Genomic DNA, 15,375 nt, shown 5'->3' on the forward strand with positions numbered 1-15,375 from the left:
ATTCAAAACCGTAAAGTATTGCAACTGAGAACCAATTCTTAATTTTAGTCATTTCGTCTTATCATTTGAAAAAAAATACAAGAATTTAACCTTTATTTTTTCAAAAGGGATGGAACCAACAAAAAGTTTATAAATAGCTATCTCTAAGAGCCATTCCAATAATATTTTTCTTAAATATGGAGCATAACAATCATGTTTTTTATAAAACTTAAATTTATATGCTTTTCGCCCAATTGCAAAATAAAAAAAAAAAACTATCCTGGAATGTAAAATTTGAACACTTGACGATTAATTCTAGACCATAATGGGCTTTTCAGGATACGGTGGCGAGTTTCGTGTCGTGGCCAGAAGGGCAACATGCGATGCGACTTAGATGACAATATGGTGCAACCATTACCTAATATGGAATAGGTTGTAAGTGTCAAAGGGAATAGTTTTTAAATTAATGTGTTTAAAGTGAATAAACTTTCAATCAATATAAGGGTGCACTTGTGGAAAGATACTTACTTTTTTTTATTTTCAGATATTCATGGAATGTACAGTTTCAGTTATTAGTATACTTAAAATTTGTGCAGATTCTCTATCCTCGAATCTCACTGTTTACTATTCATTTATATCGCAATTAACGTCTGAATTCCATGTAATTAAATTGTTTATTTCCTACAGCATGTACATCGCCAACATGATGTGAACATTTATTATAACAATTTTTTTTATTCGTTTATTATAACAATACATCTTCCTTGAATATTATTAGCAGGACGCGGTCATGTTTACTGTTCTTAGTTTTCTGTACTTAAAATGAATCTATCATTTTCGATATTTTGTTTCAAATGTTTTGCATCGCTTTTTTTTTAATACTTTCAAAAATGTTTATTTTAGATCAGATGGAAATAAATATGGTTAAGGTGATTAAGGTCGGCTACAGCTAAAGGTAAGCTTAGTGTGTCTTGAGGTAAGTTGGGTATAAAGGTGAGATTATTCTGTTGTATAATTATTTCATTTATTGATAATATCATATATGAACGTTCAATCAGTTGCCAGCTGGGCAGGTATCTACACGCATGCGGAATACCTGTCGTAGATTCATAACACTGAGAATGTTACGAATTTTATACGGTTGCGAAACTGTTTGCTCGTTCTACAAATAAGACATACACATACACGAAATACATTCATTACATGACAGTTCACACGAAGCCATGGTGTCGGGTATGTGGTAATTTGCATTGAAGATTGGCCGAACTTATAATCTAAAGAATGCAATTTAGCGCATACGTTGGCGAAACTGCGGTGAATCCGTGCACCCATGGTGGATTATCTACATACATACATACATACATATATATATATATATTTATATATATATATATATATATATATATATATATATATATATATATATATATATATATATATATATATATATATATATATATATATATATATATATATATATATATATATATATATATATATATATATATATATATATATATATATATATATATATATATATATATATATATATATATATATATATATATATATATATATATATATATATATATATATATATATATATATATATATATATATATATATATATATATATATATATATATATATATATATATATATATATATATATATATATATATATATATATATATATATATATATATATATATATATATATATATATATATATATATATATATATATATATATATATATATCGTTTCGCATCACTCACTGGAGACGGTCGAGTTTGTTTTCTCTCGCGTGTGTGGCAAAAGTTTTTTTTTTTTATTTGCCCCTTATACCTACCGTGTAGTGCCGCTATCCGAATTATCCGGACTTATGTACCGTTACACCGGATAGCTTAGTTCAGAACGGCAGTGAAATTCTAACGCTCGTGTAGCTGGTTCGTCAAATCACCCAGCAAATTATCACCCCGGCTGAATACAATAGCCTTGGTTCAGCATCCATTCGCCATCAAACAAAGGACCACGTTGTTGGCATCAGGTTTGATAGAGTGGTCCACATTAATAGAGTGGTTCATTTTTTTTCCCAAAAAGTTTTTGGGTTTTTATTTTATTTTTTTTTATTTGGTTTTCTTCTTTAGCTTTCCTCTTTCGTTATTATTACTATATAAATTATAAGATTTTTTTTTTTTTTTTTGAAATTTATATTATATATAAATTTTCTTTTTTTTAATTTAATTTTAAATTGCGGTTGCATCTCCTCCAGAGCCCATTAGTTCGGAAAGTCACCGGCTGATGGATGACGACGGCGAGACGGGCAAAGATCCCCCTTTACGGGAGGATATTTCCGAGGAAATTCTTTCCGAGGAAATTGTTTCCAAAGAAAAATTACAAGACCACCCGATGTACCTCACGGACACGGAAGATGACCCTTCTCCTCTCCCAAAGACCCTTTTCCCACAAATGCCTTTTGTGTTTGGAAACTCCACGCTAGCATCAACCCCTCAAGCAAACTCCCCCGTTGAAAAAGATAATGAGTTGCCTCAAACTGCCCCTCGCCGTCGGGTTTACCAACCTGAATCGACGGGACCTTGGGTAGTTTACATCCGGTCCAAAACTAATGGGAAATCACCCAATGTGATTTCAATCGCCCGGGACCTTGATCGTTCTTACCCTTCCGTAATCAGCTACCAGCCGATGAGACCGCACAAGATGCGCATTGTTGTTGGTAGCCTGAAGGAAGCAAATGCCATTGCTTGTGACCCGAAGTTTACGATCGAATACCGCGTATACGTTCCCGCTCGTGACGTGGAAATCGACGGAGTGGTAACCGAAGAGGGTTTGACCGTCGATGACCTAATGGAATCCGGGGTTGGCCGATTCAAAGACCCTGGTCTCCCCACGGTCAAGGTGCTGGACGCGCGTCAGCTGAAATCAGCATCAGGCGAGGGGGAAAAGAGAACATTTTCCCTGTCGAACTCTTTTCGGGTTACCTTTTCCGGCACTGCACTTCCTGATTACGTTGCGATCGGGAAGGTTCGTCTACCTGTGAGACTTTATGTGCCTTCGGTCATGTTCTGCCAGAATTGCAAGCAGTTGGATCATACGGCCGCCTACTGTTGCAATCAGGCACGCTGCTCTAAGTGCGGGGAGAAGCATGCGGAAGCTTCGTGTGAAATACAAGCATTAAGCAAGTGTTTGTATTGCACAGGCGAGGAATCTCATGCTCTCTCGGCGTGTCCGAAGTACATATCGCGCCGGGAAAAAATCAAGACTTCTTTAAAAACCCGCTCTAAGAAATCATATAGAGACATGCTGATGAAGTCTTTGCCAATCGTCTCAGAGAACCAGTTTGGCCTTCTAAGTGAGTATGAATCCGAAGGGGAGGATCCATGTGAAGGAACATCAGCTGGGCCATTTGTTAAAAAAAATGTTTCACAGGCTCCAAAAAGGAAACGCACAACTAACACACAACCCCGATCAGCTGCCAGCAAAGTTAATAAAACAAAAAATCCTCAAAGTGGAAATAGTTATTCTACCCCTCCTATTCAGAGACCTCCGGGTTTTAATCCGTCCCCGAAGGACTTCCCTCCACTTTCTGGTAAGTCAAAACCCCAGACTTCCCTTCAGAATTCAGGACCATCAGTAGCTAACAGGAATGCAACAATTCCCAGAGAAACTGCATCTGATCCATCGTCGAACAGTTTGCCCAGCTTTTCATCTGATGGTAAGATGAAATTTTCGGAAATTGTTGCGTTCATCTTGGACTTTTTCAGTGTACCAGCAGGTTGGAGGACTATGATTAATATGTTTGTACCTCTTTTGAGAGAAGTCTTGAAAAAGAAAGCTTGTACTATGACCCTCATCGCAGAAGCAATTTCTTTTGATGAATAACTCGTCCACTGAGGTAAGAGAAATTGTTTCTGTATTGCAATGGAACTGCAGAAGTATTTTACCAAAATTAGACTCCTTTAAAGTATTGGTACACAATTTGAATTGTGATGTGTTCGCCTTATGCGAAACTTGGCTCTCTCCAAACACTGATTTCAACTTCCATAGCCACAATATTATTCGCCTGGATCGAGATGGGCAAAGAGGAGGTGGCGTTCTTTTGGGGATCAAGAAATGCCACTCTTTCTATCGTATTCCACTACAACCATCTCCAGGTATTGAAGTCGTCAGTTGCCAAGCTAGAATTAAAGGCCAAGACCTTTGCCTAGCCTCGGTATATATTCCGCCAAATTCAAGCGTGAGCGGGAACCAATTGGCGAATATTATTTCACTTCTTCCAGAACCCCGACTAGTTCTGGGAGACTTCAACTCCCATGGCGTGGGCTGGGGTAGCTCACGTGATGATGATCGTGCTAACATGATATATGAGCTGTGCGACGACTTCAACATGACTGTCTTAAACAATGGGGAAGTGACTCGAATTAATGGATCCCAATCACAGCATAGTATTTTAGACCTTTCTTTAGCTTCTTCCTCTCTGAGCTTGGATTGTACGTGGAAGGTAATCCAAGACCCTCAGGGAAGCGATCATTTGCCTATCAATATTTCTATCACCAGTGGTCGTAGTCCACCCGAAGAGATCAATATTCCTTATGACCTCACAAAGAATATAGATTGGAAAAAGTATGCATCAGGTGTCATTGAAGCCATCGACTCAACGGATGAACTGCCTCCGGAGGCAGAGTACAGTTTTATTTCCGGGACAATTGTGGACTGTGCAATCGGGGCACAGGTCAGACGGAATGAAAGCTCGACGATACAGAAACGGCCTCCCACTCCATGGTGGGATGGAGACTGCTCACGCGCGCGAGGTGAAAAATGCAAGGCGTTTATTGAGTTTCGCAGAACTGGATTGCCAGAGAAGTTCCAACGTTACTTGTCCTTGGAACGCAAGTTCAAGAACTTGATCAGGGGCAAGAAACGTGGGTACTGGCGGCGATTCGTAGATGGGTTATCTCGAGAAACGTCACTGCACACGCTTTGGAGAACAGCTCGAAACATGCGAAATCATACACCTTCGAACGAAAGTGAGGAAAGCTCGAGTCGTTGGCTGACACAGTTCGCGAAAAAGGTCTGTCCAGACGCAGTACCAGCTCAGAAAAACTATCGGGATACAGAGAATAGTTCCGAAACGGAGGATCAATTCTCGATGGTCGAACTTTCACTTGCGCTCTGGTCATGTAACAATTCCGCTCCCGGACTGGACAGAATCAAATTCAACTTGTTGAAGAATCTGCCAGATACCGCTAAGAAACGCTTGTTGAATTTATTCAATAAGTGTTTAGAGATGAACATTGTGCCGCATGAATGGAGACAGGTGAAAGTTATCGCCATCCAAAAACCGGGAAAACCAGTTTCTGATTACAATTCGTATAGGCCGATCGCAATGCTCTCGTGTCTCCGGAAATTACTCGAAAAAATGATTCTCTTTCGGCTGGATAAATGGGTTGAATCAAACAATCTCTTGTCAAGTACACAATTTGGATTCCGTAGAGGAAAGGGTACGAACGACTGTCTAGCATTACTTTCATCAGACATTCAATTGGCGTTTGCCCAAAAAGAGCAGATGGGGGCAGTATTTCTGGACATCAAAGGGGCATTCGATTCGGTGTCCATAGAAGTGCTATCTAGTAATCTTAACTCTTGCGGACTTTCACCAATATTGAATAATTTTCTTTATAACCTGTTGTCTGAAAAAATCATGCATTTTAGTCATGGAGAAACCAAAGTTGAACGAATTAGTTACATGGGTCTACCCCAAGGCTCATGTTTAAGCCCCCTGCTATACAACTTTTATGTCCGAGAAATCGATGCTTGTATGGCACAAAATTGTACGCTAAGACAGCTTGCGGATGACTGTGTTGTTCATATCACAGGTAAAAAAGGCACTCAAATTAAACCTCCGTTACAAGAAACTCTAAATAATTTATCACATTGGGCCAGGAATCTAGGCATCGAGTTTTCGCCTAGTAAAACCGAGTTAGTAGTTTTTTCAAGGAAGCATTCCCCTCCTCAAATAGAGCTCCTTATGATGGGTAGAACTCTAACTCAATCTCTTAGTTTTAAATATTTGGGTGTCTGGTTCGACTCTAAATGCCTCTGGGGAAAACATATTAGGTACTTGACTCAAAAATGCCAAAAGAGAATCAATTTTCTTCGAACGATTACTGGAACCTGGTGGGGTGCTCATCCACAGGACCTCATCAGGTTATACCAAACAACGATACTGTCGGTCATAGAATACGGAAGCTTTTGCTTTGGGTCCGCCGCGCAAACCCACTTGATTAAACTAGAACGAATACAGTATCGTTGTTTGCGTATTGCCATGGGTTGTATGCAGTCGACACATACGATGTGTCTCGAAGTACTGGCGGGAATAATGCCGTTGAAAAATCGGTTCTTCGATTTATCGCTACGTTTCCTAATTCGAAGTGTTACTATGAATCCTTTGGTGATAGAAAATTTGGAAAGGCTTATGAATATTAATCCGCTAGTAAAATATGTAAACAATTATGAAACTTTTAGTCAATTAGAAATAAATCCTTCTTTATTAAATTCGGACACGAGTCACTTTTACCCGATTAGCAGTTCCTTGATAAGATTCGATCTGTCCATGACCGCTGACATCCGTGGAATACCAGATCACGTCCGACCCCACGTCATTCCTTCAATCTTTGCATCAAAAGTACGTGAAATTGACCCTACAAAAATGTTCTTTACTGATGGTTCTAGAATCGACGGCGCGACTGGTTTCGCAGTGTACAATGAGCGCTTTGAAGCTTCGTTCAAGCTTCGAGAGCCATGCTCCGTTTACGTTGCTGAATTAGCCGCAATTTATTGTAGCTTGGAACACATTCGCACACTGCCCGTAGACCACTATTTCATCTATTCGGATAGTCTCAGCTCCGTTGAGGCGATTCGATCGATGAAACTGATGAAGCGCTCTTCCCATTTTTTGCTGGAAATTTCAGGGATATTGGGCGCTTTGATCGAAAATTCGTACAGGATTACCTTAGCTTGGATCCCGTCTCATTGTCTTATTCAAGGCAATGAGAATGCGGACTCATTGGCTAAGGTGGGCGCGTTACAAGGTGAAATTTTTGAGAGGATAATAACTTACAATGAATATTTTTCAATACCTCGCACTTTAGCGATTAACGCTTGGCAGTCTAGCTGGGATAATGGCACAAAGGGACGTTGGTTCCATACGATTATCCCTAAGGTTCCGACGAAGGCATGGTTTAAGCATTTTAACATGAGTCGCGATTTCATTCGCGTGGTTTCTCGGCTCATGTCAAATCACTGCCGGCTTGACGCGCATTTGTTTCGTATACAACTAGTTACAAGCAATGTTTGTGTTTGTGGGGATGGCTACCACGACATTGATCATGTTGTGTGGACGTGTGAACGGTTTGATCGATCGAGGGCTTGGCTACTGGATACCCTTAGGGCCCGAAGTAAACTACCTGGGGTTCCAATTCGAGACATCTTGGCAAACTTAGATCTTGAATATTTGTACCCTATATACAAATATCTTAAAATGTCTGACTTGGTCGTTTAGTCCTCTTCCTCTCTGTCTTTACTCTATCTAATGCTCTTTTCGTCTATTCATTAGAACAACCTCTCGTCCGACCGGTTCGATAACACCGGAATGAAGGCTGGCCAGGAACATAATACCTGCGGTAGCTTACGAAACCACGCTACAGGAAGCCACCACCGACCAAAGACGGAAATCTGTTCTCGAGAGTGACCCTACACAATCCTCTTTCCCTCCCTCTTAGTTAATCAATTAACAGTTGAGTAGCCGCGACGATTACGGCCCCCCTCTTACTAACACCACATAAAAGTGAAAGTGAATACTCGGCAAAAAAAAAAAACTTTATGAGTTAAATGCCTTAATAAAGCTACCTGTAAATAAAAAATAATATATATATATATATATATATATATATATATATATATATATATATATATATATATATATATATATATATATATATATATATATATATATATATATATATATATATATATATATATATATATATATATATATATATATATATATATATATATATATATATATATATATATATATATATATATATATATATATATATATATATATATATATATATATATACATATATATATATATATATATATATATATATATATATATACATATATATATATATATATATATATATATATATATATATATATATATATATATATATATATATATATATATATATATATATATATATATATATATATGTAACTCGTGATACTATGTACCCCTACGCCTTAAAGTACACCTGGAGCATATGGCCATAATTCCCATCTGATAGTGCAGTTACGCTATATACCCATGGATGGGTGGCCATAGTAGCGCTTGTGGGCTCCACGGCACACTCGTTTTCAAGTCATCTCAAGCGTCCTACCTCGCCTCTACCGTTACGATTCAAGACTTGACCCCTTCTCTTACTACTTGAGGTCCGATTTTAATCGTAACTTGAAGCCCGCTCATCGTCCACCACGGTGCTTAACATCTATTTATTTGAGAACCGACCTCTCCTTTAATGACTTGAGGTCTGGTCTCTGCTTGTGTTGGCTCGGGGCCCTCCCCTTTGACCGTCCGTGTGCCTAATCGAGAACAGTTTACCTTACAAATCATCGCGTCTGTCACAACATACTTCCGGGACTTTAAGGAACTACTTGGATGATTCCCGGCGAAGACGTCATCCTGCATCGACTCGGGCCATCCGCCGGCAATGTGATGACACTCTATCCGAGAGAATTTCACTCTACCCCTAACAGTTCGACGGCGGAGTAGGTTTTCTCTGCAGCTTTCGTTGTAGTGGGCGCGTTGTACTCAGATCGGCATACGCAGTAAATAGAGTCTTATCTTTGTACGTACACTTTATTGCTAGGTTCGGTCGCACTCTACTCAAATGTATAACCGGCAATGTAATCACCCTACAACGGTCGCGGAATTGTGCTGGCTACAACTCCTCTGCAGGGCAAACATTATTCAAGTTTTGGCATCCTTACAAATCCTCTACACGATGTTGTCGCCTCGCTTACAAGGTCCACAGGCGGCAAGTAGGTTCGTGCGGGGTACCTACCTTGGACAGCTGGACACTACTATTTAGTCTGGCGTCTTGTCTGTTTCACCGCAAATTAGACAGAGTGGCGAGGCAACAAAGTTACCAATTTTTAAAAAAATCTGTGATTTGTAACACAGATTCTGTGACGAAAATTAGCTTACTCGCTTGCGTTCATGTACTCCAGCAACAGTGACAATAAGGAGGCTATGACTTATCGCCTTTGAGGAGTCCTCATTTAGGACTGTTCATTATCGCGAAGTTGCGCGTGTCCAACGACGCGAGGAGAAAGTCTGGTGTCGATACGACGTCCGCCGGTTGGAGAATCCAGAGGTGAAAAGGGGCATACGTTGAACAGCTAGAATCCCGAGCCTCGGAGCTGCCGACAGATGGAACAGTCGAAGAACAGTGGTGTGGAATCAAGAATGCCTTTATCACGACGAGCCATGGTACTCTCGGTAAAGTTTGTGGAGGAAGAAGTGAATAGATATCGGATGAAACTTGGAGGATGGTCGATGATCGGAGAAAGGCGGAAGTCGGAATTGAGCAAGCATGTACCGGGTCAGTCAAAGCAACCGCCCGCTTACTTTATGCGGAGCAGGAACAGGCAGTTAAACGAGCTCGTAGACGAGACAAGAGAGCCTGAGGAACTCCCTGTTACTCCGATTACTTTATGACATTTTTCGCCGCCTCAGTGGTACAAGGACTAATGCAAGAATACAGCTGAAAGACCGAGCAGGTCAGTTATTGACCGATCGAACAGATCAGCTTAAACGATGGCCTGAGCATTTCGAACAACTCTTCCGAGTCACGAATAGCAATGGCCAACAGAACCCGCAGCTCGAAGCGCCAACAGTGAGTCGCATAAATGGCGTCAACTCGGAAGCGCCCTCGCTGGCTGAAATAGAAGCGGCAATCAAAAACATGAAATCCAACAAAGCCCCTGGGTTCGATTGCATCCCTGCTGAAATGCTTAAAGCCGACCCTGCCCTGTCAGCACAAATGTTGCACCGTCTTTTCGCTGACATCTGGGACACTGCAACATTCCCGGCCGACTGAATGCAGGGTATTCTCGTGAAGGTCCCGAAGAAACGAGGACCTGACAGAGTGCGGTAACTGGCGAGGCATAACGTTGATCTGTACAACCCTCAAAGTGCTCTGCAAAGTGATCCTGAACAGGATCCAGGAGAAAATCGACGCTACACTGCGACGGCATCAAGCTGGATTCCGATCCGGACGATCATGTGTGGACCACATCACAACGCTGCGAATCATACTGGAACAAATCAACGAATTCCAGGACTCTCTTCTGCTGGTGTTTGTTGATTTCGAAAAAGTATTCGACCGACTTAACCATGAAAACATCTGGGCGGCTCTAAGGTGAAGAGGAGTACCAGAGAAACTAGTCCATCTCATCGAAGCACAGTACGAGACTTTTCGTGCAAGGTCTTGCACGACGGTGTCTTGTCCGATCCAATCCCGGTAAGTGCTGAAGTGAGACAGGGATGTATCTTATCACCGCTACTTTTCCTCATCGTACTGGATAAGATTCTGACTGAATCGGTCGACTGTGCACCGAACCGAAGATTGCCGTGAAATCCTTTAAAAATGGAGCAACTGAACGACCTTGACCTGGCTGACGATACCTATTGTTTTGCTCGCCCAAACACAACTGGATATGCCGAGCAAATTCGACGACCTCGCCGAAAGCTCCAAGGCAGCAGGTCGCAAAGTCAATGTCGGTAAGACCAAGTCCATGGAGATCAACACAGGAAATCCCTCCAGTTTCATGGTAGCTGGGCAACAAGTTGAAAAAGTGGAGTGCTTCCAGCATCTTGGTAGCCAGATAACGTCCGATAGTGGTCCAAGAAAGACATCGAAACCCGGATCAGAAAAGCCCGATTTGCATTTGCGTCAGATATCTCTACGAACGAAAATCGAACGAATCTTTAACTCAAACATCAAATCCGTATGCTGTACGAGTGCGAAACTTGATGGACATATGCAGTTACGACGCAAAAACTGCAAGTATTTGTAAACCGCTGCCTACGGAATATCATCCGCGCTTGGTGGCCTGGCAACTGGATCTCAAATGAAGAACTACATCTTCATCACAGTGCGCTAGAACTCGAAATTCGGGAGCGTAAGTGGAGATGGATTGGGCACACGCTGCGAAAAGATAAGAACGAGATTTGCAGAGAGGCACTTGAATGGAATCCAGAGGGACATCGAAGGAGAGGCCGAGCTACTCTCACGCAAAGCTGGCAAAATCGCTTAAAGTTGCCAAATCAACCATTACAAATGTAATTAAAGTGTTTGCGGAACGTTTGTCGACAGCCAGGAAGTCTGGAACGGGGGAAAATCGAAAACCGGAAGCCGCTGACGACAAAGAGAGTTGCCGGTAGTTTCAAGCGAAACCCTAACCTCTCTCTCCGAGATCCCACAAATAAGCTGGGTGTATCGTCTACAACCGTGCATCGAACCAAAAAACGAGCCGGACTATCGACTTACAAGAAGGAAGTGACTTCAAATCGCGATGATAAACAAAATACGACGGTAAAGCGCGATCCCGGAGGCTGTACACGACGATGCTGACGAAGTTTGACTGGGTGGTAATGGACGACGAAACCTACATCAAAGCCGACTACAAGCAGCTTCCGAGACAGGAGTTTTTTACGGCAAAAGGAAGGGGAAAGGTAGCAGATATTTTCAAGCACATGAAACTGTCAAAGTTCGCGAAGAAATATCTGGTTTGGCAAGCCACCTGTACCTGTGGCTTGAAAAGCAGCATTTTCATAGCTTCCGGGACTGTCAACCAAGAAATTTACGTGAAAGAGTGTTTGAATAAACGTCTGCTACCTTTCCTGAAGAAACACGGTTGTTCCGTACTGTTTTGGCCGAATTTAGCATTTTGCCATTACGGTAAAAAGGCCATGGAGTGGTATGCCGCCAACAACGTGCAGGTGGTTCCCAAGGACAAGAACCCTCCCAACACGCCAGAGCTCCGCCCAATTGAGAAATACTGGGCTATTGTCAAGCGGAACCTAAAGAAGACCAAAAAAACTGCTAAGGACGAGCAGCAGTTCAAGGCAAACTGGCTTTCTGCGGCGAAGAAGGCGGTCAAGGTGGCTGTACAAAATCTGATGGCAGGGGTTAAGCGTAAGGTACGGCAATTCAGATTTGGAAAAGCGGAAGCCTAACTGAATATGTTTCCTGAATTTTATACTAATTAAACTTGAAAAAGAAATTTAATTAGATTTTTTAAATAAACGATTTCACCGATTTACACGCGTTTTTTCTTGACCAAATTTTGACCGTGTCACCCTTTAGCGTTTTCAAGCGGAACTCTAACCTCTCCGTTCGGGATATCGCAAATAAGTTGGAAATATTGTCTACAAATGTGCATGAAGCTTAAAAAACGACCCGGACTATCGACCTAAACAATAAGCAAAACGTTAAGACAACAACAAGATCTCGGAAGCTGTATACGAAACTTTTGACAAAGATTTATTGCGTGGTAATGAACGACGAAACCTACGCCAAGGCAGATTTCAGGCAGCTTCCTGGACGAGAGTACCCATTATACAGCAATCGGAAGAGGAGAGGTGGCAGACATTTTCAAGCATATTACACTACCAAAGTTTGCCAAGAAATATCTCGTTCGGCACCTGTGGCTTGAAAAGCGACATTTTCGTTGCAACTGGGACCGTCAACCAGGAAATTTACTTGAAAGAATGTCTTCAAAAGCGTTTGCTGCTTTCCTGAAGAAACGGGACTTGTCTGTGCTGTTTGGCTGGTTTTGCCTGCCTGCCATTATGGAAAAAAGGATATAGAGTGGTATGCCGCTAACAACATTCAGGTTTAACCCTAGGATAAAAACCCTCCCAAAACACCGGAACTTCGCCCAATCGAAAACGATTAGGCGATTATTGTTAAGTAGAACCTTAAGAAAACCCAAAAAACTGTTAGCGGCGAGAAGCAGTTGAAAGCTAACTTGCATATGACTGGCAACAACATATAACAAATATGACAGAAAATTTGCAAAAACATGACAAAAATTTCACATTAATGACAAATTTAAAAAAAATGACAAAAAATAACTGAAATGTGACAAAATTATGAACAATATAACAAATATGTCAATAAATAAATAAAAAAATATGATAAAAATATGACAAACATTACAAAAAATTGACAAAAATATATATATATTTTTTTTGAGAAAAAAAAATTACAAAAATATAAAAAAAAGAGATAAAACTATGATAACAAACAATTTCAACTTCAGATTAGTATAATCTATCGAAGAAATCTAAACATCCCTTAGTTGTAATCTTGATAAGCAATTTGATAAAAATATTTTAATGGATGCTAAAAACGTTCGTTTCTAAAGGATTTGTTTTCTGTTGTTGTTTGAACAGGATTCTATTCAATATTCTTAATTTTCTTTATCGAAATGTAATCGTATTGTGAAGGTATCAGTTTGATATAATTTAAGTTGGCATGGTTCATAGTTTTTTTTTCTAGGTATTGAACTGCTACGAGAACCTTATTATTAATATGTATTTTATTTGAACGATAGTTACATTTATAATTTTGAAAACAAAAATGTGTTGACTCATTAAAATCTTAAATGCTGGGAAAACCAAATGGAATTGTGTTTCTATTTAAAACTCTCCGATCGTTGATAACATTTCAATCATTCGTGTAGCATCGAGGAACACGTCAGGAAACACATTCTAATCTTTGAGTCTCATGCACATGTTGTTAGACCAATAATACTCATAAAAAATTAACGCGATGTGAAATGAGATCGAAAGTTACTGTTCGTTCAGACTTACTGAATTTGTTCAACGGCATGGGCTTTCCTTCAAAGACCAAATATCGAATTGATTGGTGATGAATTGTTAAATCCTAATCAGTTCGGCCCAAAAAATTGGAACAAGTATAAAACAAAAAATAGTAAATCAACTTACGCTTTCGGCCACTTGGGTTCCAACTCGTTCCACAGCTCCTTCGCCAACATCCAGCCGAGTCCCGGAAAGAAGTCCGATCGATAGAGCAGATCTCCGGCGTTCCCGTCGATCAACCCCTCCTTTCCGTTGTCATTCCAGGCGGAAATACACCACAGGGACCGGTCCTTTTTCAGGATCGGATAAGTACCCAGGAAGTATTCGTAAAAGTCGGGAGCTATGCTGAGATCATCCTCCACTATGATGACTGCCTCGAAGCCCTGCTTGAAAACTGTCTTCAGCGCCCATCCATAGTGCCGGGAGATTTTGTAATACCCTTTGTATTTCTTCTCCTTCGGAAGAACCGTGACGTCCGATTGGTCCGGTTGCCGGATGAGGGTCACGTTTTCTTTGTACGATAGAATCATGTTTCGAGTGGACTCATCGTCGCAATCCTGGGATACGATTATAGGGAACTGATCCGACCGAGGCCGATACCGGATTAGATCGTCCAGACATTTGTTAACCGATGGTCGATTACAGGCAAACACTAGCACCGGTATCACAGGCCTCTTTACGTCATCATCGACGTATTTCTGTTGGAATTTGCTTAGGATCATTTCAGCTTCCGGTTTTGAAGGAACTTCCTCCACTTGTTCCGGACCTTCCCCTATTCCGTCTACATTGTTATCGGCCATCAGGGCACCTGCCTCGGTACTAGTTGTTTTGTCTTCCTGTTTTAATATGTCAATAATTTCCCGGAACAGCTTGTCCCGGTTGTTGTTAGCATCCTGGAGATTTTGCTCCAGGTATTGGATCTTATTCAGCAGCTCGTGGTGCTTTTCCGGATTGGCCACTTTGAAATTTTTCATAAAAATTAGGTACGTCGTAAAAATCCATCCCACCAGAATGGCCGCAATCAGGAATGTTTTCCTTGGTCTCATCTTTGCCAAAATGATTTACACCAAACCGTGAGCGATAAGGTCCGGATTTCCCCCAAAAAAAAACAATCCAGACACAAATAATTTATTCCCCCTACCAGCTGGAGAAATTGCACTAATTCTCTAATCCATATTACTTTGCACAGTAAATTTTACTTTTACCAACTTTGTGGTACCGAAATCATAACACTTGCGCGACACAACGAGATTAGACTTGTAAAATAAATTGATCTTTTTACTTGTTACGTGGAACAAAACAGCAGCAATGTTATATTACAACAGGGAAAAAATCCGACCAGCGATTTTTGTTTATCAAAAGTAGAACGATTTCTGACCAACCGACGACGACGGACGATCGGATTAAATGGACGTC

The 15,375-nt window shown here is 40.6% G+C and overlaps 1 protein-coding gene across 1 annotated transcript in view; it reads right to left on the minus strand.

Moving 5' to 3' along the window:
- Window positions 1-15,375, minus strand: part of LOC129751774 (alpha-1,3-mannosyl-glycoprotein 2-beta-N-acetylglucosaminyltransferase) — a 29,764-nt gene extending 14,389 nt beyond the window's left edge. Inside the window, exon 1 of the mRNA XM_055747476.1 lies at window positions 14,086-15,375. Coding sequence (XP_055603451.1) covers window positions 14,086-15,005 — 920 coding nt within the window. The 5' untranslated portion in view covers window positions 15,006-15,375. The remainder of the gene's footprint in view (window positions 1-14,085) is intronic.

The sequence above is a fragment of the Uranotaenia lowii genome, chromosome 3 (assembly GCF_029784155.1).
Source record: "Uranotaenia lowii strain MFRU-FL chromosome 3, ASM2978415v1, whole genome shotgun sequence".
Taxonomy (NCBI): domain Eukaryota; kingdom Metazoa; phylum Arthropoda; class Insecta; order Diptera; family Culicidae; genus Uranotaenia; species Uranotaenia lowii.